The 26,106-nt window shown below is 35.1% G+C and overlaps 1 protein-coding gene across 1 annotated transcript in view; it reads left to right on the forward strand.

Annotated features, from left to right (window-relative positions):
- Nucleotides 1–26,106, forward strand: part of PDE3B (phosphodiesterase 3B) — a 172,429-nt gene that overhangs the window by 116,141 nt on the left and 30,182 nt on the right. The window contains exons 4-10 of the mRNA XM_036859888.1: nucleotides 997–1,139; nucleotides 7,441–7,547; nucleotides 15,597–15,798; nucleotides 16,368–16,444; nucleotides 22,809–22,960; nucleotides 24,041–24,178; nucleotides 25,171–25,282. Of these exons, the coding sequence (XP_036715783.1) occupies nucleotides 997–1,139; nucleotides 7,441–7,547; nucleotides 15,597–15,798; nucleotides 16,368–16,444; nucleotides 22,809–22,960; nucleotides 24,041–24,178; nucleotides 25,171–25,282 (931 nt within the window). The remainder of the gene's footprint in view (nucleotides 1–996; nucleotides 1,140–7,440; nucleotides 7,548–15,596; nucleotides 15,799–16,367; nucleotides 16,445–22,808; nucleotides 22,961–24,040; nucleotides 24,179–25,170; nucleotides 25,283–26,106) is intronic.

Below are 26,106 nucleotides of genomic sequence, written 5' to 3' on the forward strand. Positions count from 1 at the left end.
ATAGTCAGAAAGGACGTTACATAAACAACTTTTTCAATGTAAATATAACTAACATTGAATCTTTAAAAAATCAACATCCTTGGAAAAACTTAAATATAAATGGTATTTATCTCTTTGAGATGGTTTCGTGTCTGCTGATAGGGGAAATTTATAAAAAGCAGAAACTGTTTAATGTCGATTTCACTAAAACAACTATTCACAATGGTCAAAAATGGAATATTCTGGTTAACATTTGGATTAACCGAGAATATTTTCAAAAATTAGGGTAAAATATTCTTAATGTGAAAGGTGTTCTGAATTTAATTTAGTCATTAATTCAAAAGGTAGCTCAGAATTCTGCAGTTTAACCTCTATCTATGTACATTAGCATTGTCCTGAAAATATAATAGGAAAGAGGGATCACTCCTGATCCTAAGCTTGCCCTCTGAAGGCTTTTTTCAGGGTAAATCTTTCATGTCTACTTTTAAAATTATCAGTTGCATATTTCTCATAAAACTAGGAATAAAATGTACAAAAGAAAAAAATTTGGTTAAACTGTAGGGAGTTCAGAAATCATTTTTTAGTTGGAGGAAGATAAATAGAAGAACAATATAGAATGTTATGTTTGGAGTAAAATTGACAGATTTTCAGAATAAAATATTTTGTTTCTCCTATACATGCTAAAAATGTACGGTTGATCCTTAAACGACGTGGGTTTGAACTGTGCGGGTCCACTCAGACCCGTACCTTTTTCAGTAGTAAATACTACAGTTCTACACCATCTGCAGTTGGCTGGATCCACAGATGCGGAATCCGGATATGGAGGAAGCCCGCATAGGGAAGGCCCACTTGTATGTTATTTATGACACCCAGATTATTCGACTGCACAGAGGATCAGTGCCCCTAACCCCCAAGTTGTTCAAGGGTCAACTGTACTTTGTATTGATATTTCCATGGACCATCTTTTACGGCATATTGAAGGATAACGATTTTAATCATTGTTAAATTATTCAACAGGGGCTAAACAGTAGGAATAGTTTATCAACCCCACAGCTGAGGAGGAGCTCGGGAACCTCAGGTCTGCCACCTATTGACCAGACTTCTCCAAGGTGGGAACGCAATAATGGCAAAAGGCCTCACCAAGAGTTTGGCATTTTAAGGTAAAATCCCCAGAGCCTTTTCAAGAAACCTGAATCTAATACATCCACTTTCTTTCTGTGAATGAAGTTTGAAATAGTTCTAAAAGCATAAAGGAACACTGGAAGTACTTTAGTATAGGACGGCTTTGTTTGTAACGTGGCCTGATAGAGAAACTGATTCTTAAAAAGAGGGTAATCTGCCTTCTCCCCCAAAATAGGTAAGTTGGGTACAAAGCATGCTGGAGCCTTAAGAACATGAATCAGGTAGGCAGTTTAAGGAAACAAGGATCAATTTAGGATGCAGTACTGGGAAAGCCACGGTAGAGGTGGCCATATTAGGGACAGTCACCAGTCCACTGCGTAGTATTCAGAGGTTGGTCAACAGTTTCTGACTTGTGAAAGGAGGAGCATCCCCAAGGTTCACCCCAGATGTTACCTCAGACGTGAGATGTAAGGTAACAGGACACTTTTAAGCCCTGTTCCTGGGGAACTAAAACTACTAATATATTGTATATTCTGTTGAGGATTTACTTGGAACTAAACAGTGCTAATCCTACAAAGGAGAGGTGTCAGTAACTGCAACCAAGTGAGGCTGGGAGATTGCAGGAGCTGAGATCTTTTGAATGTATATATATCCACTTACTCTGATAACAAAGGATTCAATACTTTGCCTTTTAAGGGCCAGGAAAGATATTGATCTCTTGTGTGAGTTATAAGCTTCTATTTAGTCAATTATCTAACCATGTTAATAAAATTGGAACCAGTGTAAATTTCCTGTTAAACCACTTTGTTAGGACTGAGCATGTGTTGTATTGATACTTTAACTTGACCTGTGTAGTTACACATTTGAAACAGTAGGTGGCAGTGTTGGATCAGAGCTATTTATCTGTTAAACTTTATAGTAACATTTTATATACGAAATATGATCAGATCATTGTAATTTTCCAGATTCTTGTGTGATTTATTAATTTGAATCTTCTACAGTACATTCAAGTAGATGAACTCCATCTTTATAAAAGAAAAATTGAGTGAAATGATTTATAAAATAGGAATGGATTCAAGTATGAAGAGAACATTACAGGAAAATGAGCTTTGGTCCAAAGCTTGCCCAGAGCCTAAACATGATAATGGTTTTTGTTGCTGTCGTTGTTGTTGTTTTGTTAACGGAAGCAGGATATGACGAAGTAAATGACGTTAGGAACTGAAAATACGACAGGTATTTCTTAACCCTGGGAAACATCTTGAGAATACTTTTGAGTTTAAGAAAGAATGATGAAAATGATTCTATTTTTTCATATTTCCATCACATTGATGTAACAGCAATGCATTTAAGATAAAAGAAACGTTTGATACACTGAGTTAAGGTTATTTTTATACTCCTGCCTCACACGATTGATAATAAAATAGAAATATGGTCCAAGGAAAACTAATCTTTATACAAACATATCTCAGAGTTAAAGGTAAGTATAGGCAGATTCAATATATTTACTTAACACTCATTAAAACAAAATCATATGCCTCATAAAAGATTTAGAACTTTGAAGAATACAGTAATTGGCCATATTAGGAAACATCTACTTTAAAGAGGTGAGGCTGGAAGCAATCTTTCTAGTGTGCAGAAGCTGGAGCTTCTCAGTAATAAATTTCTAAGTGTACTTTGAACATAGGGTAAAGGGGAATATATGAAGCATTTACAACCACTCTTCCTTTTGAAATTCAAGTCTCTAGATCAGTGCCGTCCAATAGAAATTTCTGTGATGACTGGAATTTTTTATAGCTGTACATGCAATTTGGTAGTCCCTAGCTACGTGTGACTATTGAGAGCTTGAAATGTGTCTAGTATGACTAAGGAACTTAATTTAAATTTGATTTGATTTTAATTAATTAAAATACAAAGAGCCATATGCAACGATCATATAGACAGACATAAATGGCAGGCATGTTAGACATCATAGCTATAGATCATTAATGTATGGTGACATTTTGTTTGGGAACATTTAAGCTTTAGTAGCACAAAACAAATAGGCTTGTAACTCTGGAATCATGAGGCATTCATTTTGAATTTATTAGAGTACTCCAGAATGGAGATCACATTTCCTAGTTTTGATACGAATGCAGCTCTGGATTCTGATCATAGCTTCTCTAACTATGATTTTAAATCACCCTATGATTTCAGCATATGTCTGAAACCAAATTTCTCATCCCTCCAGCTGCTTTTCCCTCTGTTACTATTATTCTGTCCTCATTTCGTGGCACAGTGCTGCAATCCTCTAGTTTTGTGGTTGCTTACAAAATTGATTTACCTAGAAACCTTGGTGTTATCTATACATCCTGTTACCTTACTCTATAGATAACAGTTGTCGAGTCTATCTCTAAACCTCTTTTCCTCTCTATTCCTTTTTTTCCTTTATCACTTTGCCTACACTGTTTCATGCTTTCGTTATTCCTTATGTGGGCTATTGAATTATCCTTCCATTTCTAATATCCTTCACTACCCAATCCATCTTCTACCCTTCCACCAGAAATCTTCCGTAAACAAAACTTTGATTATACGGTTTTTTCTAATCAGTAAGTTTTTGGACATTTATCAACACCCATAGAATACAGCCCAAATTCCTAGCCTGAGATTCAAAATTCTGTTACTCCCTCATGACAAAGTTGCACCCTTACTTGGAAAAATTAAGCAAACAGAGATGAGAAGTCTTGCAAAGAATAAGAGTAGAAAAATGATTTGGAAAGCTCTCTACGTGAAAGTAAAAGGCATATAACTTGTGTTAGACTCTTCCTTGAAGTTTTCTCATAATTTTGTTTTTAGTTTCAGTCCCTTTGAAAATTAAGCTGAATTATATTTTTCAGCTGCCTCGTTTGTGTAAAGTGTAATATAGGACTTAAGTTTGGTTTCCTTTATGCTTTGCCTGGAGAAAAAAGTATTATAAACCTTATGTTAGGTATGATAAGAGGACTCCAAAGGAGGAAAACCACAAGGAAGAAGAGTTAGTCCTACTTGAACAGCCACTGTATTACCTACTCTTAAGAGTTTACCACTGCTGGGGCTTCCCTGGTGGTGCAGTGGTTGAGAATCCGCCTGCCGATGCAGGGGACACGGGTTTGAGCCCTGGTCCGGGAACATCCCACATGCCGCGGAGCAACTAAGCCCATGCACCACAGCTACTGAGCCTGCACTCTAGGGCCTGTGAGCCACAACTACTGAAGCCCACGCGCCTAGAGCCCGTGCTTTGCAACAAGAGAAGCCACCGCAGTGAGAAGCCCGTGCACCGCAATGAAGAGTGGCCCCTAGAGAGAGCCCGCGTGCAGCAACGAAGACCCAACGCAGCCATAAATAAATAAATAAATTTTTAAAAAAAAGAGTTTACCACTGTTCATCTCTTAGAGGACTTGAGATTTTAATTAGTTAAGAAGGCCATTACTTTATAACTCCAAAATACCTCTCCGGTATCACCTTTATTTATCTGAAAATCCAGTCAAACTTAACTGTTTGATATTCCCTCTGTTTGTGCACATCTGTGCCCCTTTTTAGTTATTCCCTCTACCTAGAAGAGACCCTCTCACCCCTATTTCTGTATGTCTTTAAAGATTGAGCTCAGATGTCACAGCCTAAGAATAACACGCTGACATCCTCCTCCCCTTGTTCTCCAAGGAAAAGTAATCTGTTTCGCCTCTGAATCTCCTTAACACTTTTTCTTTGCTCTTTTATGGCAATTTTCATTTTCTACCTTGCGTTAGTCATTACAACCCTTCTGAGACCTGCTTGACTACTGTAAAGAGTTTGGGATTACATTAAAATGGGTCTTTGAAGATAAACAGCTGCTTAACAAGTATCCTGCAGGGGTATGGTGTCCATATGACAGTTGATACTGCCTTCTGCTTAAGTTTCAGACCTAGGATGAAGTTTTACTGGTCAGGAAATTCCAGGAGGGGTTGAAGAATGCTTTTCTGGGTTAGCTGACAATTGAATTACCCAAGTACAGTGTTAGTACCTAGGGTTAAAAGAATGGCTAAACTGCTATCCATGGAATGACTGCTGGGACCCAGACCCTCCCTGTGGACAAACAACGTATTCAGAGCTCACAGCTCATTTCCTTTGAACAGACTTTCCCTGGGGAAATGTAGGCAAATTGCATACCAAAACTCTGAGGCCATCAACTATAGGTACTCCTACACTAAAGAGGCTTGCCTTTAACCTATTCTGATTCATCGTTCATCGCTGTAAGTGCTCTGAATTAAATCTAATAACTCGTTGCCTGGCAATAGTATGTCCTCTAAATAATGTACTTGGGAACCAGCTTCTCAATTATGTGTCTGATAATTTATTAGAGATTTATACCAATGCCTGGAACCTATTTGAACTGCAGAGATTCAAGAGGGCTAATGGTGTCATCCCACTCAGTTTTTAAGATAATGGCTCTGCAAATCTGGATGTTGGACAGCCAACAAGTTTTACAGCTACCTAAAAAAATAATAAATGAGGTGATATAAAACTTGTCAAGATAATTTGCATTGATTGTCTTAGGAATCAACTCTTAACATATGACTTAACTCTGTGACCATAACATTTGGCATCTCATGTAATGCTTGTGCATTTGGATTTGAAGACCGATTCCCAAGTCTGACTTTAATCACCTTCCTACCAACTATTAATAATCACTGGGACTCCTAGCTTATCTTGCCCTCTGCTTTCTTCAGTATTTTTTTTTTTAACATCTTTATTGGAGTATAATTGCTTTACAATGGTGTGTTTCTGCTTTATAACAAAGTGAATCAGTTATACATATACACTCTTCAGTATTTTTTATGTAATCTCATTGTGGTATATATTTATCTGGTTATAGGCAGGGAATTAATGAGGTGATGCTGGAACTGAGCTGAAAACCTGTAATTTGACCTCTCAATTCTAAACAGCTAACTGTTTCAATTATTAGGCCCCCTGGATTAAGGTAGAAGACTATGGAGCAGTGCTTCGGGTCTCTTCTCTGAAGGAGAAAACCCTGCCTTTGTTTTGAATATTAATCAGGAAGTAGATGTTGGTGGAGTACACAGATTGTTCTATTTGAATATTGCCCTGGGTGGTATTGTCACTCTTCTTTCCCCATCTCTCCCACTCTATATGTAGGCAATGAATATTCAAATACAAAGAATGATTAAGCATTGGTAGGGAGATGAGTTTATTGAGTGGTATTATTTACATATTGCCTCTTTTTGTAACATTGCCAACAAATTATTATTACTATTAGCTTGAGCAAAAAATGTTATAGAATCTAAAGGCTAGATGTTATTTTAGAAGTCCTTTATTCTAAATCTCTAATTTTACAGATGGAAAAACACACACAAAGATAGCATCAGAAATATCTGATGCTGAAAAATAGATTTTCCTTGAGTAAGGCGGTGTGGAAGTACAAAAAAGATGAAGGAGTTAGGGAAAATCTTGAGAACTCAGCCTATACTAACAAAATATCGAGTGGAAAATAGAGAATCTAGATTTGTTCTTGATCCTGTAGCAAAGTGCCCACATCAGGAATTGACTAACAGAAGAAAACAGGCTAGTGACTATCTAAGAAAGGAAGTGCTATATGTATGGCACTGGGCCAGAAGCTTTAAAATATATAATCTTAAAATGCATTTTATGTATCCGTTGGTATACTGTGATTGCTCACCTATATGTAATTTCTTCATAAGAACCCTAAAACCTGTAATAAACATTTCAGTTACAGGATATGATTGCGTCAGTGGGTAATCAATATCTGTGAAGAAGGGGAGCGGAAGATAGTGAAAAACTGTATGTTTTAGGCCAGTGATTCTCGGTGAGGTCCCTGGACCACCTAAGTACTTGTTAGAAATGCCAATCTTCTGACCCTACCCCAGACCTTTAGAATCAGAAATCTTGGGGGTGGGACTAGAAATCTGTGTAGTAAGAAGCCCTCCAGGTGATATTCATAACCTGCTTGAAGCCAGGGTTCAGCAAATTACAGCCTGTGGACCCAGTGTGGCCCATACCTGTTTTTGTCAATAAAATTATATTGAAACGCAGTCATACTCATTTGTTTATTATTGTTTATGGCTGTTTTTATACTGCAGTGGCAGAGTTGAGTAATTGCAGAGACCTTATGGCCTTCAAAGCTCAAAGTATTTACTACTTGGTTCTTTACAGTAAAAGTTTGCTGGCTCCTGCTTTACTCCTTAGGCACTAGATAGATGTCTAAACTAAATGTATAAGCAGATATTTGCTAATTGAATTGAAGACCATAAGGAAAAAAGGAATTTCTCATGTTTTTAAAAATCTTAACCTATTATCTTTCCCTTTTAGTCAAGGATGCTATCTAAATGGACCTTTTAGTTCAAATCTACTGACAATCCCGAAGCAAAGGTCATCTTCTGTATCGTTAACTCACCATATAGGTCTAAGAAGAGCTGGTAAGAAATCATTTTTGTGACTTAAATATGGGAGGCCTCAAAGTATATGGTAGTGCAAACCTTGTCATTACCTATTTATAGCTAATTTCGAATACCATTTCATGTGTTATAAGTTAACATAACTAAGCAGTTTGGTTTGGCTATTAGTTAACAGTTTGCTCATTCATTTGTTAATTTTTAAACAAGTACTATGTATCAGGCACTCCGTTAGGCACTAGCAATTCAGGGATAAAATATAGAACTATTTAACCTGAATAGTTGTAGACAGAGAACAACGGAAAACCCCGGAAAGAGCATTCTTTTGTAGCATGGTAATTGTGGAGGGAGAAAAAAAAAAATCTTAATATGAGAGTAGAAAAAACCCTGACTATATCCTATATCCTACAATAAGTCATTCTAATAGAATTTTTATCCAATTATCTATCTATGGGGGGGTGAATTGACATAACATTATATTAGTTTTAGGTATACAGCAAAATGATTTGATATTTGTATATATTGTGAAATGATCACCATAAGTCAACATCTGTCACCACACATAGTTACAAATTTTTTTTTCTTGTGATGAGAACTTTTAAGATCTATTCTCTTAGCAACTTTCAAATATGAAATACAGTATTATTATGCAATACAGTATTATTAACTGCAGTCACCAAAGACAATAGAATGGCATATTTAAAGTATTGCAAAACAAAACTTGCCAACCTGGAATTCTTTATCCAGTGAAAATATCCTTTAAAAATTAAGGTGAAATAACATTTTTTTCATACAAACAAAAGCTGGTAGAATTTATTGCTAGTAGACTTGCACTACTAAGATTCAGCAAAGGAAGTTCCTTAGGTAGGAGGAAAATGATCCAGATTGAAGCATGGATCTGCAGGAATGAATGAAAAGCACTGGTAAGCCTAAATATATGGGTACATAAGAGAATACTGATCATTAAAAACAATGCCTCCCTTGTGGCTTGCATAGTGTATAAAGAAGTCAAGTATATGGTAACAGTGGCACAAAGGGTGGGAAAGGGGTAAATTGGACTTAAACTTACAGTGTACTGGCAATGATTGAAAAGTACTAAAACGTTCTAATTTAAAAGAAACTAACACTTCAAAGATGCACATTGTAATATCCAGGGTGATAATTAAAAGAATAAAAGAAAAAGTATAAGTAAGAAGCTAATATAGGAGGTAAAATGGCATGATTAAAAAAAAAACAACAAACCTTGAATAATCTAAAATAATATAAGAAAAGAGAAAATAAGAAACAAAAACATAAAGAATAACTAAAAAAGAAATAGCAAGATGGAGGATTAAGCAAACTATATTAAATATACACCTTGCGTGGGTGGCTGGTAGGGGAGCTGGGGGTGCCAGGGATCTGACCAGAGTTGTTAGAGTATATTATCTAAAATGTGCAGTTTTCCACAAAAAAGTTGAAAATACACTCCAGTTAATAGATACAGACTGTCAGACAATTAACAGCACAAGACTCAAGTACATGCTCTTTACAAAAGGCACACTAAATATAAGGACACAGGTCTGATCTCATGGGTATAAAACACACAAACCAAAAATTAATTAATTAAAATAAAATACACAAACCAAAAATTGACAGAACTAAAGGAAGAGAAAGACAAATCTGTATTCATTTTGGAGATTTTAACTCACCACTCTCATTATCTAGTAGAATAAGCAAACCAAAATATTAGTAATAGATAAATGGAAGATTAGGACAACATGATTTAACTGACTTGACCTAATCGACTATAAAACACCACACTCAGACATTACAAGATACATATTTTTTCCAAGGACACACACAAGATTGATCAAAATAGACCATTTGCTGAGCTATAAAACAAATCTCAACAAGTTTCAAAGGATTAAAATCATATATAGCGATCAGCTTCCGGAATGGCAGAGAGAGGATCTCAGTAAACTTGTTCTTCTGCTAAAACAACAAAATAGGGGAAAAAAACTAACTCAATCATTTCAGAATTCTGGAAGTTGACAAAAGCCAGAGAACAAACTAGAAGTCATCTATACAAGAGAAACTAACTACCGAACCTTGGTGAGACAGTGGGGTTCTGTGACAGTTTAATTGGGGGCACTTCCCAAACCCTCTCTCTGCCCAGCTCAGTCATACTACAGCTAAAGCCACTAGCTTTGCAGCCATTAGAGTCTGACCTCTTAGAAACTGCATTAAAAAGCAACAACCTGATAGTACAGTAACCGTTTTGTTCAAGCTCCCTGGAAAACCCTTCTATTCCCAGGGTGCTGTGGATATTTCATTTGACTCAGAGCTCAGCTCTCCAAAACACAAACAAAAAACCCCTATACCCTATGCCAGGCACATTGTGAGTGCGTAAGGCTGTGATTTTCAACTGGGGGCAAACAGAGCTGATTGGGAATTTAAAAGGAAATCCTGGACACTAGATGACCCTGGGGAAGTGGAAAGCTCTGGCAACAGAAGAGGATAGTTTGTTTTTGTTTTTTTTTTAACAAAAGGGGCCAGAACAACTGGATATCCAAGAAAAGAATTTGGACACTTATCCCACCACATATACTAGGCTGAGCACATGTTTAGGGCTGTGCACGTGCCCAGGAAAGATCTGGGAAAGGCGAAGGCCCTGGCCACTCCATCTGTAGCTGACCTTGAGGTCCTGCACAAGCAGGAAGTAAAAGCTACGGCTGCCTTGTAAACGGCCTGGAGTTTGAAGTTCTTTTCAAACAGATTCTCAATCTACAGATGACATAGAGCAAGACTTTAAAGAAATCTTCTGTCTCATCTAAATTACACGACCCAAGAATGGCTTCTAAAAAGTCAAGCAATAAATCAAGGAGAAAAGGGAAAAAAAGACAGCAGAGAACTCAGTGGCTACACACCTCAGAGAAAACAAAATCTACGTAATGAGTCCAGGAAATCACTCATGAATAATCGAAACAAAAACGAACAAACAAAAAACCAGCAACATAAACCTTGAGGGTGGGAGAGATCTGATATTAGAACTGTTACAATATATTATCTAAAATGTCCAGTTTTCAACAAAAAAAACATGAAGCATGCAAAGAAACAATAAAATTTTCGCCATGTAGACAATGAAAAACAGCCAACAAAATTTCCCTGAGGAGGCTTGGATTTGGGATTTAGTAATGACTTTAAATCTGCTGCCATAAATATGTTTAAAGAACTTGAGGAAACCATATCTAAAGTAAAGACAGTATGACAACAATGTCTCACCACAGAAAGAATATAAAGAATTAGAAATTATAAAATAAAATTATAAAATAATTTAAATAATTTAAAATAATTACCACCTCTACTCAATATTGGGTTGGAGGTTCTATCCAGGGAAGTTTAGGTAAAAATGAATAAAAGGAAGATGTAAAGCTATTTGCAGACAACATAATCATATATTTATAAATCCTAAGAAATTCATTAAACCTATTACAACCAATAAACAAGTTCATCAGTGTGGCAGAATACAAGATCTATATGCAATAATCAATTGTATTTCTATATACTAGCAATGAACAATGCAAAACTGAAATTAAGAAAATAATTTCAGGACTTCCCTGGTGGTGCAGTGGTTAAGAATCTGCCTGCCATTGCAGGGGACACAGGTTCAATCCCTGGTCCGGGAAGATCCCATCATGTCCGCAGAAGGCAACTGAGCCCGTGTGGCCACAACTACTGAGCCTGTGCTCTAGATCCTGTGAGCCCACAACTACTGAGCATGCGTGCCTGCAACTACGTGAAAGCCCGCAAGCCTAGAGCAGCTTGCTCTGCAACAAAGAGAAGCCAACAGCAGTGAGAAGGCCGCACACCCCACAAAGAGTAGCCCTGCTCGCCGCAGCTAGGGAAAACCCGCACACAGCAACGAAGACCCAACGCAGCCAAAAAGAAAATAAATAAATAAATTTATTTTTAAAAAAAAGAAAAAAAATACTTTGGAATAAATTTAGCAAAATAGTGCAAGACTTGTACACTGAAAACTATAAAACGTTGAAATTAAAGAAGACCCAGATATGTTTTTTTTTTTAAATTTTTGACTATGCTGCATGGCATGTGAGATCTTAGTTCCCCGACCAGGGATCAAACCCATGCCCCCTGCATTGGCACGCAGAGTCTTAACCACTGGACCAACCAGGGAAGTTGCAGGAAGACCCATATGGAAAATATCCCATGTTCATGGACCAGAAGACTTAATATTGTTAAGATGGCAATACTCCTTAAATTGTTCTAAATTTAGTACAAATCCTTATCAAAATCTGAGCTGGCTTCTTTGCAGAAATTTGAGAAGCTGATCTGAAAATTCATATAGAAATTCAAGGGACCCAGAGTAGCTAAAATAATCTTTAATAAAAAAAAGAAGAAAAAAACTGGGGGACTCACACTTCTAAATTTTAAAACTTACTACCAAGCTATGGTAATCAAGACAGTGACACTGGCATAAGGATATTCCAACTCAGTGGTATAAAATTGAGAGTCCAGAAATAAACCCTTACATGGTCAATTGATTTTCAGCCAGTGTGCCAAGGTAATTCAATGGGGAAGGAATAGTGTTTTTAACAAATGATGTTGGGACAACTGGATAGATATACAAATGAAAAAGAATGAATTTGGAACCATATCTGTCATCATACTCAAAAATTAACTCTAAATGCTCATACACTCAAATATAAGAGTGAAACCATAAAACTTGTAGAAGAAAACAGGAGAAAATCTCTCTGATTTTGGATATTCTTAGACACCAAAAGTACAGTCCATAAATGAAATAAATTGATAATAGAGGGGGACTTCCCTGGTGGCGCAGTGGATAAGACTATGTGCTCCCAATGCAGGGGACCCGGGTTCGATCCCTGGTCAGGGAACTAAATCCCACATGCAAGCTGCAACTAAGAGTTCACATGCTGCAACTAAGGTGCCTGTGAGCCGCAACTAAGGAGCTCGCCTGCCGCAACTAAGACCCAGTGCAACCAAATAAATCAATATTTTTAAAAAATTGATAATAGGAATTCATTAAAATTAAATCATTTGTATTTACTTCAACAGACACCTAAAGAAAGTGAAAAGACAGTCCACAGGATGGGAGAAAATATTTGCAAATTACGATTTAACAGTGGACTTGTATTCAGAATAGACAAAGATGTCTTTTTTTTTTTTATTTTATAGCTACTTTATTTATTTATTTTTGGCTGTGTTGGGTCTTCGGTTCGTGCGAGGGCTTTCTCTAGTTGCGGCAAGTGGGGACCACTGTTCATCGCGGTGCGGGGACCGCTCTTCATCGCGGTGCGCGGGCCTTTCACTATCGCGGCCCCTCCCGTTGCGGGGCACAGGCTCCAGATGCGCATGCTCAGTAGTTGTGGCTCACGGGCCCAGCCGCTCCGTGGCATGTGGGATCTTCCCAGACCAGGGCTCGAACCCGTGTCCCCTGCATTAGCAGGCAGATTCTCAACCACTGCGCCACCAGGGAAGCCCGACAAAGATGTCTTTAAACTCAATGATAAACACACAAATGACCTCACTAAAAAATTGGCAAAAGATTTGAATAGATGTTTCTCCAAAGAAGGTATACAAATGGCCCTAACCACGTGAAAAGATACTCAGCATCATTAGTCATTAGGGAAATGCAAATCAAAACCACGAGGAATCATGACTTCACACCCACTAAGATGTCTATAATTCTAAAGACGGTATAACAAGTGTTGGAAAAATGTTCAGAGGTAGGAACACTCATACATCACTGATTGGAAAGTAAAATGCTACAGCTACTTTGGAAAACAATTTGGCAGTTCAGTACTTGAACAGAGAAATAAAATTGTGCTATATTCATACATACAATTTTATATGTCATTCAAAATGAATGAACATGTGAAACAGCTTTTTAAAATGTTGAGTAAAGTAAGCAAGGCATAAAAGCATTTATACTATCTGATTCAATTTACAAAGTTCAAAGAAAGGGCAAAACTAATCTGTAAAGAGATACATATGTGGTATAAATATAAGGAGAGGCAAGAAAAACACTACCATAAAAGTCAAAGTAATGCTTTCCTTTAACGAGAGGGAGGGGAATTAGATATTGGACATGGGTTTCTGATCTCTGGCCATGTTTTATGTTTTAGCTTGAGTGGTGAGCATTCCTGTTATAACTTTTCTGTATGAGTGTTATTATATTTCACAATTTAAAAGGTTTATAATAAAAACAATGAATCTGTATTGTAGAAAGTATTTTGTAAGGGTTGCTGGGTTTTTCTTTACCATTTTGTCTTCTCCTCGAAGCTTTTCTATGTTATATGAAATTCCTACCCTAAAATTAGGCTATCCTTTATTCTTCTCAGCCTGTTTGTCAGGGTTTTGGATACTCAGTATTATAATAGAAAAAAGAATGCTGAAAATTGGGACTTTAGTCTCCAGTTAGTAACTAACTGTTATTATTTTGACAAGAAAGATACTTCCGCTTTCTAGTCCTCGGTTTCCTCTTCTGAAACATTAAAGTGTTTGACCGATTATTTATAAAATCTTTTTCAGCCCCAACATTATATGAAATTATAGGAGCCTCTAAACAAATCAGTTTGATAGAACAGCAGTTGGCAGCCCTGCACATGTAAAATGAAAATGCTACTTAACTCACAGGGCTATTATGAAGATTAAATAAAATAACACATTGTATTCGTCGGGGTTTTCCAGACAAATAGAACTAATAGGATGTTTGTGCATGTGTATATACCTACATACATATGTATATACTTACATACATATACATGGGGTGGGGAGTGATTGATTGATTGATTGACTGATAGGGATTGGCTCGCCAGATTGAGAGGGCTGTCAGGTCCAGAATTTTTAGGGCAGGCTGCCAGGCTGGAAATTCTAGCAGGAGTTGATGTTGCAGTTTTGACTCTTAAGGCAGTCTGGAGGGAAAATTCCTTCCTCTTTGGAGGACTTCAGTCTTTTCTCTTAAGGCCTTCAACAAATTGGATGAGGCCAGTCCACATTATAAAGGGCAATATGCTTTATTCAGTCTACAGATTTCAATGTTAATCACATCTGAAAAATAACTTCACAGCAACATCTAGACTGGCATTTGACCAAACAACTGGGCATGATAGCCAGGCCAAGTTGACACATAAAATTAACCATCACACACATCTGTAACTATGTCTGAAAATACCATAATACCTTAACAACTGTTATTTGCTTTCCTCTCTGATTCACACTTTACTTGGATCTTTATTTCAAAATAAAGTTTTAAATCCACCTACACCTCTCCAGATATACCCTTAGTTCAAGGCACCCAGCAAAGGCTCTTGAGTAAATCAATAGGATTAGGGATGTATTTCTGAAGCACTCTTTTTTTTCCCTTATTTTAGCACTTAGCACTTGTTTGTATTTTCCACTAGACTTTAGGTTCATTGAGTTGTAGGGATGGCATCTTCTTCTCCATTGTGAAACACTGCACATTTTCCAGCATATAATAGGCTCTCAAATACTTGTTGAATGAATGAATGAATGAATGAGCTGGAAAGATGTGGATTTTTTTTAAGGGATCTGCTGTTGTGTTAATATAATTTTATCATATGCTTAATTTGCTTAATGCTATCAAGAACTTTGGTTCTTTGATAAAAATGAATTTTATTGTATTGAAAAATATTCAATAAAATTTGGTAAAGATGCTTTTGTTCATGTGGATAATCAAGCTGGTAGGGACACAAAATGTTAAAGACCAATATGAATTAGGAAAATTTGTGCCACACATTATGTACATTTTTAGTTATACTTTTAGTATTTACCTACTATGTGCCATCCTGCCACAGGGTGTTTATTCCACAGTCATCGATGATGGCAAATATGGTCTATATTCTGCCTGAATTCGTAGAAGGTCTTGAAGATAGCTCCATGTAGAAATCTAGTTTGTCATTTAACTGTAAATACTTTGCTTTCTTTAAAGAAGGAAAACGCTCTTTATAAACACCCAAACACAGACAATAAACACGTACATATCAGTACATACATACATACATATCTCTTTCTTCTCTTTCAATTTTGTAGGTGCTTTACCCAGCCTGAATTCTCCCAATCATGGACCAATGTCTGCTGGCTCTCCAACTAACCGATCGCCTATAGAATTTCCTGACACTGCTGATTTTCTTACTAAGCCAAGTGTTATTTTACACAGATCTCTGAGCAATGCACCCAATTCACCAGATTTTTATCAGCAACTTAGAAATTCTGATAGCAATTTATGTAACAGGTAAGTTTCCCAAGTGTTTACTATTTGTTTCAAAATATAGGTTATTTTAATAAAGTATTACCAGTTTTCTCGTTCTGTATTATAACTAGATGATTAATGAATACTATATCCTCTTCTTCATCTAGTAGTTTTTATTCTAAACAATTTTTTTTCATTTCAGTGCCATTATTCATTTCCCAGCTAAATGATCTCCATCTGAAGTGAAATATAGTGGTATTTTATCCATCATAAGATATCAGTAAATGTATGAGAATTATTTTAGTATGTACTAATTTAGTACCTATTTACAGTACCCAGTTCATATGGTGTCTGTTCTCATTTCTGCTTTGATGGTAATAAGTGTTTACCTCAGGTCTCAGTGTTACTTCCAAAATATGTTATTTCCTTCATAGGGACACAGGTGCTTTCTAGGATAAAGCCTGTTAAGTTTATAGAGAGATTGGAATATTAGGATATTTTGCAGTTGGGATCTTGCAGTTAAAAAATAACCAGATTTTCTGATTGTATTTAGGTAAAAAAATTTTGCCTCACTTATCATATACACATATTTATCTGTTTTATTTTATAAGCTGTGGACATCAAATATTGAAATATGCTTCAGCATCTGAACCAGAGTCTGGTACAGACTGCCACAGGGAAAAGTCAGGTGAGACTGCAAAAGTCATGTGTGTTTAAATTTTAGAACAATTTCTTACATTGTTTTTTAAAATGAATAAATGAATGAGTTTTTTAGTTTATCCATCTTTAAAATGAAGATTATAATCTTTTTTACTTCACAGAGGAGTTATTAGCAAATTATAAATAATAGATGGTGAAAGTATTTTGAAGAGTAAAAATGTGCTGTACAAATGAATATAGTCTTACATTATGGCTAGGGTTCATAAATAGTGAAATTAACTATATTAACCTCGAAATTTAAATTGCATAATCTTAGCTCAAAAGGGTTTGCATACATTTTTAAATAATTACACAAAGGAGTTGTTTTAAAATTTAGTTAATTATGTTATTCTGAAACATACCCTCAAACAAGAAATATTGTTAGTGATAAAGTTATAGTTGTTTTATAACTTTAAAACATTGATGACTCAAGTGTCCACTAATAGTTAACTAGGTAACTCAGACCATCATATCCCCTGAAGGTAGCTAGAAAAGTTACAAGTTATTAACAACAACAAAAAAATCTGCTTGAAGCCATTGAAGAACTAACAAGCTCCTCAGAATTTCCAGTATAAGACCTGGAGGAGGACAGAAATCCAAGAAAGTGAGTCTCAAGTTTGGGGCTACCAAAAGGGTGTTTGCTGCTTCCAGAGAGGCCAGTAACTGATAGAATGAGCAGTCCCTTTTGGTAGCTTCATAGGACTAGGGAGACAAAGATTGGAATTGAAGGGTTGCCGTGGTAGGAATAACTTGGTAAACTCAGCAGTACTGCATCCTAAGAATAAAGGTAAACCAGAAATAGGCCCTTTCAGGGGTTAAGGTGCATATCAATCCCTTCACATACTTTAGAATTCACCCTTTTATAGTGTACAATTTAATAGTTTTGGGGTTTTACATTTTAAAGGACTAAAAAACAACAAGAAAAAAGACCAATCCTTCACAAACTTCCAAAAAATAGGAGGGCAAACTTCCCAACTCATTCTATACATGAGACCAGTATTACTGTGATACCATAAGCAGACAAAGGCATCACAAGAAAATAAAACTGTAGACCAACATTTCCAATATCCTTAACAAAATACTAGCACACCGAATCTAGCAACAGATAAGATGTCATACCATGACTGATTGGTATTTATGCCAGGATGCAGGGGTGGTTTAGCATTTGAAAATTAATCAATGTAATACACCCCATTAAAGAGGGGGAAAAATCACGATAATCTATCTAGATGCAGAAAAAGCATTCGACAAAATCCAACACTCTTTCATGATGAAAACACTCAAACCAGTAATATCAGAGAAGTCCTTCAATCTGATAAAGGGCATCTTTGAAACAAACACAGAGCTAACATCATCCTTACTGGAGGAGGACTGATGCTTTCCCCCTAAGATCAAGAATAAGAGAAGGGGCATGACTCTTTTTGAAGTTTTTTACAATAGCCAGGACATGGAAGCAACTTAAGTGTCCACTGACAGATGAATGGATAAACAATATGTGGCACATATATACAATGGAATATTACTCAGCCATAAAAAGAAATGAAATTGAGTTATTTGTAGTGAGATGGATGGAACTAGAGTCTGTCATACAGAGTGAAGTAAGTCAGAAAGAGAAAAACAAATACCATATGCTAACACATATATATGGAATCTAAAAAAAAAAAAAAGAAATGGTTCTGAAGAACCTAGGGGCAGGACAGGAATAAAGACGCAGAGTAGAGAATGGACTTGAGGACATGGGGAAGGGGAAGGGGAAGCTGAGACAAAGTGAGAGAGTGGCACTGACATATATACACTACCAAATGTAAAATAGCTAGCTAGTGGGAAGCAGCCGCATAGCACAGGGAGATCAGCTCGGTGCTTTGTGACCAGCTAGAGGGGTGGGATAGGGAGGGTGGGAGGGAGAAGCAAGAGGGAGGGGATATGGGGATATATGTATATGTATAGCTGATTCACTTTGTTATACAGCAGCAACTAACACAACAATGTAAAGCAATTTTACTCCAATAAAGATGTTAAAAAAAAAAAGAATAAGAGAAGGATTTTTGCTTTCAGCACTTGTATTCAATATTGTACTGGAGGTTCTAGCCAGGAAAATTTCTAGAAAGATAAAAAAATAAAGATACCTGAGTGGAAATAAAGAAATAAAACTGTCCTTATTCACAGATCATTAGTAGAAAATTCCAAATACACACACAAACACACAATTATTAGAACCAATAAACAAGTTTAGCAAAGTCACAAGATCAAAGTACAAAATCAATTGTATTTCTATATACCAGAAATGAACCATCAAAAATTGAAATTTAGAAAATGTTTCCATTCATAATAGTATCAAAAAGAATAAAGTTAGAATAAATTTAACAAAAGAAGTAGGAGATTTATAAACTGTAATCTATAAAACATTGTTGAGAAAATTAAAGAAAGTCTAAATAAATTGAGAGGCATTGCATAGCAAACAGATTGGGAAACTCAGTACTGTCAACAGGCTATTCTTCCAAATTGATCTGTAAGTTCATTGCAATTCTGATCAAATTCCAGTAGGCTTATTTTGGTAGAAATTGACAAATTGGTGTTAAAATTTACATGGAAATACAAATGGCCTAAAATAGCCAAAACAATTTGGAAAAATAACAAATTTGGAGGACTGACACTACCTGATTTCAAAACTTATTTCCACTTCAAAAGACACCAATAAGAAAATCAAAGACAAACCACAGACTGGGAGAAAATATTTGCAAATTATACATCTGATAAAGGTCTTATATCCATGATATATAACTCTTTCACTCAATAGTAAGTCAACCAACTCAATTAAAACACAGGCAAAGATTTTAGATATTTTGGTGAAAGACTTTTGGTGGAGGATATGAAGGATATAAATGAATGGGTAGTAAACACATGAAAAAATTATTAACATCATTAGTCATTAGGGAAATGCAGATAATACTACAGTGAAATACCAGTAAACTCAAACCAGAATAGCTATAATCAAAAAGACAGACAATACCAAGTGTTGGCAGGGATGCAGAGAAATTTGAACTTGTGCATTGCTGATGGGAATGTAAAATGGTAAACCCACTTTGGAAAACATTTTGACAGTTTCTTTAAAAGGTAGACATGGAGACTTCCCTGGTGGTCCAGTGGTTAAGACTCTGCCCTTCCACTGCAGGGGGTGTGGGTTCGATCCCTGGTCGGGGAACTAAGATCCCACCTGCAGTGTGGTGCAGCCAAAAAAAAAAACAAAACAAAAACAAACAAAAAAGTTAGACATAAATTTACCGTATTACCCAGCAGTAACATGGATAAGAATTTACTCGGGAGAAAACATATGAGCACTCAAAGACAGGATTATGAATGCTTATGACATCATTATTCATGATAGTGCTAAACTGGAAAAGATCAAAATGTCCATCAACTTGTAAATGAATAAATATCATGTGGTATATTCATACAATGGGATTCTATTTAACAAAAGAAGAACAAACTGCTGATACATGCTACTACGTGGATAAACTTCCAAACATTATTCTAAGTGAAAAAAACTAAGCTAAAAAGATTATATATTGTTTGATTCTATTTATATGAAATTCTAGAAAAGGCAAATTTATAGAGCCAATAATCAGAATAGCAGTTGCCTGGGGTGAAAATAAGGATGAACTGTAAAGAGGCATAAGGGCACTTTTTGAGGTGATGAGAATGTTCTAACACCAGACTGTCATGCATAGAGAACAGACTTGTGGTTCCAAGAGGGAGGGGTTTGGGGGAGACATGCAGTGGGAGGTTTGGGTTAGTAGATGCAAAGTATTATATATAGAATGGATAAACAACAAGGTCCTACTGTGCAGCACAGAGAACTATATTCAATATCCTGTGATAAACCATGATGGAAAAGAATATTAAAAAAGAATGTAGGACTTCCCTGGCAGTCCAGTGCTTAAGACTCCACACTTCCACTGCAGGGGGCTCGGGTTCAGTCCCTGGTCAGGGAACTAAGATTCTGCATGCCGCACGGCGTGGCCAAAACATAAAAAAATTTAAAAATACAATGTATATATATGTATAACTGAATCACTTTGCTGTACAGCAGAAATTAACACAACATTGTAAATCAACTATACTTCCATAAAAAAAAGACTTTTTTGAATATAAAGACCAAAGCAATCAGGTGTTTTGAAGATAATGATGATAACAAAAATTCTGGGCCAAACAAAAAAACTAGATTGTCATGAATATTGCAGAAGTCTAAATTTACTAAAATTATTGAATTATACACTTACTGTGAGTGGGTTTTATGGCATGTAATTATACTCAATAAAGCCTTTTAAAAACCACAACAGATTATTAATTCTCACAGTTCTTTGCATTGACTGGTCTCAGCTGGGAGATTCTCACTTGAGGGCTGTCATGTAATTGCAGTCAGATATTGGCAAGGGTGACAGTCATCCAAAGGACTGATTGGACTGAATTTCCAAGATGTCTCATGTGTCTGCTGGCTATTGACCAGTCCATTTAAATATGACCTCTCTCTGGTCTTCTTCCAACATTTTGGCTGGAGGCCAAAAGCGGAGGCTATGGAAGCTGCCAGTCAGTTAATGGCTCAACCCAGACCAGACAGAGTTGTCATTTCTGTCATATTCTGTTAATCAGAGCAGTCATGTGGCCTGTCCAGATTCCAGGGGGTTGGGAAATAATGCTCTCTTGATGGAGCAATAAGAATACATTTCAAAAGAATGCATGTGGGATAAGAGATAGTACTGTGGACATCTTTGGAGAAGAAATTGCTATATTTATTTCATCTGTTTTTCTTATTATCTATAAGATACAGTTATTAGGAATTTAGATCATTAAAAAGTAAATCATGTACTTCAAATGTCAACAACTTTTGGATTGACGGCTATTTTAGAATATAAATGTAGTTAGTGCCTTAACTTACCAAGAACAGTTGAATAATCTGAATTTTTAAATTTTCTTAAAATAAGTGTGTTCATTTGGAAACATTTGAAAAGTAATGTTTTCCAAAGGGTAATACTTCCTGATCATGATCAGTTAATGATTTTTTAGTATATTCAGTGTGTTAGGTTCAGATTTGACTGACAGTTATTGATCACCTATTATGTGTAACATCTAGTAAAATAGGTGTTATTATCCACATTCTACAGGGGGAAAAGCTTGCCATTATTAAGTACAAAAATCAGGATTTAAACCTAGTTCTTCTGAAAGAACGTCTATATGTGTATAACTGAATCACCTTGCTGTACAGCAGAGATTGGCACAGCATTGTAAATCAACTAGACTTCAATATAAATAAATAAATAAATCCACCAACCAACCAACCAACCTAGTTCTTCTGAAAGTCAACTCGAATGAGTACTCTTAAAAACACTTTTATTTTTAAAAATCCCTACATATTGAAAAATAAATAAATCCTAGGTTTGTGGCTTGATGAATTTTCATACATCTAATATACATATGTAATCAGCACCCAGATCAACAAACAAAATATTACCAGTACCTCCTCTCATGCCCTGCTTCCAGGAATCTCCCCCAAAGATAATGTTTATCCTGTCTTTCAGTACTCATGTGTGTCAATTTTGATATGTTTTTGAACTTTTCATAAAGAGAATTGCAGAGTATATACCTTTGTGTCTGGCTTCCTTCACTTGACATTGTGTTTTTAAAAATCATCCGTATTGGTGCATGTGATTGTAGTTTCTTCTGTTTGCTCTGTAGTGTTCAATTGTGTGAATACACTACAGTTTATTTATTCTACTGTTGATGTGTTTTGGAAAAGTTTCCTGTTTAGCATATTACAAATAGAATGAGTATGAATATTTTTTTGCATATGAATGAATGAAATGTAGCTACCAATGTTGCTTCCCTTTTCCATGTAATTTGGGAAAAAGTATTATTAATCACATTGGTAGAGAAATAACTCACAATTCATAACATTGTTCTAATTTTTAGATGTGCCTTAATCTCATCCATAATTATGAGTTTAGAATTTTCATATCCAAAACTCAAACAATTTCAGGTATTAGAAGTAGTTTACGTGAAATTGGTTTTAAAAAAATTTCCTATTGAGAGGGACTGACATTTTCAGTTTCTCACTTTTATAATGAATTTCCACCCTCTCTTTCATCCATGAGTAGCTATATCAGGTGAAATATTGCCTGAGGACAAGGTACCTGGGCCAACTGGTCCAGCAAGATACAACTTAATTGTGTCATTAATTTAGATTGAATGCCAGTATGGTTCAATTTATCTGAATACTTTTTACAAATTTTTCTTATAAAACTGTTCATATAGGACATGTTTTATTCTTGTTTATTACTTTAAATACTTTTTGAAAGGTGATGAAGACAATACCGTTTTCTCAAAAGCATCATTCAACCTTACGGAAGCTCAACAAGAAGTGGAAACAAAGAACAGAGACTGCAGAAAATTACTTTGGGAAGGTGATAATCACCTAAAAGAAGAGGCACAGAATGAAGAGCAGCCAAATGTAAAAGATAAACTTTCAATATTGATTATGTTAAGGTGAAATATATTATTAGTTAGTACTAAGTTTATTATTTTTGCCCAGAACAAGGTTTTTAATATAATGATTTTTAAAAAATTTTTACTGAAAAGTCACTATTAACACCTGAAAATAGAGTTTCTTTAAATAAATGAGGAGTTCGGGATTAACATATACATACTACTATATATAAAATAAACAACCAGGACCTACAGTATAGCACAGGGAATGATACTCAATATCCTTTAATAACCTATATGGGAAAAGAATCTGAAAAAGAATAGATATATGTATATGTATAACTGAATCACTTTGCTGTACACCTGAAACTAACACAACAGTGTAAATCAACTATACCCAAATTAAAAACAAAAAAAAGAAAGAAAACCTTGGGTTAAAAATAATTACATTTAAACTCATCATCCTAGAATAACTAAGTGCATTCATTTTAAAATGAACACATTTATTTGGTTTTTATAGTCAATATATTACTTTCTATGCTGATTTTTTCTTCATTGTATGTGTTAAAATATGAAAAAATAAAGTATGTGCATAGTCATTAAAAACAATGAAAATACCCTACTTATAATTGTAGGGGGTTTTTTGTTCTTAATATTTTTTTTGTTCTTAAAGTTCAAAATCTAAGCTTTTTAGGGAAAAAAAATCCATCCATTTCTTTTGGGAAGTTATCCTAGTAATAAATGTCAGTTTAAGGATATGAGTTTCTGTCTGCTTTGATACCTGTAACTTCCAAAATGAAAATAATGGATTTTAGATTTGTGTAGTGTTTTGGAAATATAATAGTTTTATTTATAAAAGTAGTGTAAAGACCAATAAGTCTTTTTATGCCTAGAAGATATGTTTATGTTTGTCTGAAGATAACATTCTACAAAGAGAATTAATAGGAAGTACAATTTATATTTGAGAATAACCATTATAGAAAATAATATTGACCATTTTTATAGTGTTCATTTTTAAGTGTTCTCATTTAGCTATGGATTTAACAATATTTATAAAAAGTAAGGTTAAGTTGGTTTGGTTTTTTTTTTTCCCCTACATGTACAGATTGAACAAGAAGCATCACGGGACCTGATTTTAATAGAAGATTATGACTCATTAATAGAAAATATGAGTAACTGGAATTTTCAAATTTTTGAACTTGTAGAAAAGATGGGAGAGAAATCAGGAAGGATCCTCAGTCAGGTTTGTTTCAAATCTCTACTGCTTTATTATAAGTTACTTTTTTCTTGAATCTATAAAAAGCAAAATCTAAAGATGTATAATATTGGTTTAGGTACAAGTTCAACATTGTTCATTGAATTATTTTTTTCACAAATGAAATTTTCAATAGAAAATTTGAAAAGAGAAACCTGGATATATAAACCCATATATATATAAAAACAAATATTATGTATATAAAGTATTTCATAATTTTATATATATTTATATGAAAAGTAGTTTATTTGCCCATAATAATGGGATTTAATTCACACTAAAGAAGTAATAAAGATTTACTTTTTATTAAATCTTGAGGTTGAAAAGGACATGAAAGGTGATCTAGTTCTTTGGACTGAAACTTATGCTTCATCTTTTTCACCTGTCCTCCCTGTGCTTTACCCAAGGCCAAATGGTCCATTTCATGCTAGAACCATGGAAAAATACTTCCATTTTACCACCCAGACTCAAAGTTCTTCCTGGTGGGTCCACACAGCAGCATCAGATTAACCTTCCTGAAATATTACTCTCATTAACTCCAAAGTATCTTATTTATGAAATGCGAGAACATAAGGATAAATTATGTGGAGGACACACAATTTATCACATTGAATTCTTTAGGGACAGAAATGTGATAAATATATTGTTCTGACTTCTTTTAACACCTAGGACTAGAATAGAATACAATTCATATGCCTTTCAATAAATTGTGAATGAAAAGCTAAAGGGAAGAGTGGAAAAATTTCAAAACTGGGACATGATATGATAATCATTCTTTGGTTTTCAAGGGCTTTAGGGAGGTATCTTCCTTTTTCATATTTCGGAAAGAATTCACTGTAGGGAAGTTTTTAATAAATTATTTAAGTTAAAGGCATATACATGGTTAACTTTCCCAAATGCAAATCACAAAAACATATTATATTTCACTAGAAATAGAAATTCTGATTTTTAAAGCGAACTTTCTTTTAATTGACATTTAGGTTATGTATACCCTATTTCAAGACACTGGCTTATTGGAGATATTTAAAATTCCTACTCTACAATTCATGAACTACTTTCATGCACTAGAAAATGGTTATCGAGACATTCCTTGTAAGTATCAAAATATATTATTTAAGTTGAAATAATACTGGTTTTGAAATTCTTTATAAATTCCCTTCAGATGGTCCCTTAAACACTTTTAAAATTGCATGTTTGGAAAAGTTGGAAAATAGTAATTTAAAAAGAAAATCTACATCCTCCTACACTGACTACTGTTAACATTTTGTTAGGGGACTTCCATGGCGGACCGGTGGTTAATACTCCATGCTCCCAATGCATGGGGTTTGGTTTCGATCCCCGGTCAGGGAACTAAGATCCCACAGGCCGTGCGGTGCAGCCAAAAAATTAAAAACAAAAACCAAAAAAACCCATTTTGGTATATATCCTTCAAGACTTTTTCTTATACATACTTATTTTTTATGAAGTGAATCATAATATTAATACCTATTTATAATCTGCTTTTTCATGTAATATAGTATACATCTCTCTATGTTAACAATTATTCATATGAGTACCTTTTCAAATGTTTGGTAATTTTAAGTCATGAGTTTCATAAATTTCTTTACTTTAAAGTGTTTAAAATTTATCCATAGAATTTGTTTTTTAACTGTGTCCTGATTTGTAGAATAATTTTGTTTGTTTTTTGGCTGCACGGCTTGTGGGATCTTAGTTCCCCGACCAGGGATTGACCTTGGCCCTCGGCAGTGAGAGCACGGAGTTCTAACCACTGGACCGCCAGGGAATTCCCTGTGGAATAATTTTTAATGGCGATTTGATTTTATGATACAATAGAATTTTAATTTTATATTAGGAAAAGGTACAATTTTCTTTATGTGTTGATTCATTCTACAGTTAACCTCCAGCTGGACACACTT

This window comes from Balaenoptera musculus, chromosome 8, assembly GCF_009873245.2.
Source record: "Balaenoptera musculus isolate JJ_BM4_2016_0621 chromosome 8, mBalMus1.pri.v3, whole genome shotgun sequence".
NCBI lineage: Eukaryota > Metazoa > Chordata > Mammalia > Artiodactyla > Balaenopteridae > Balaenoptera > Balaenoptera musculus.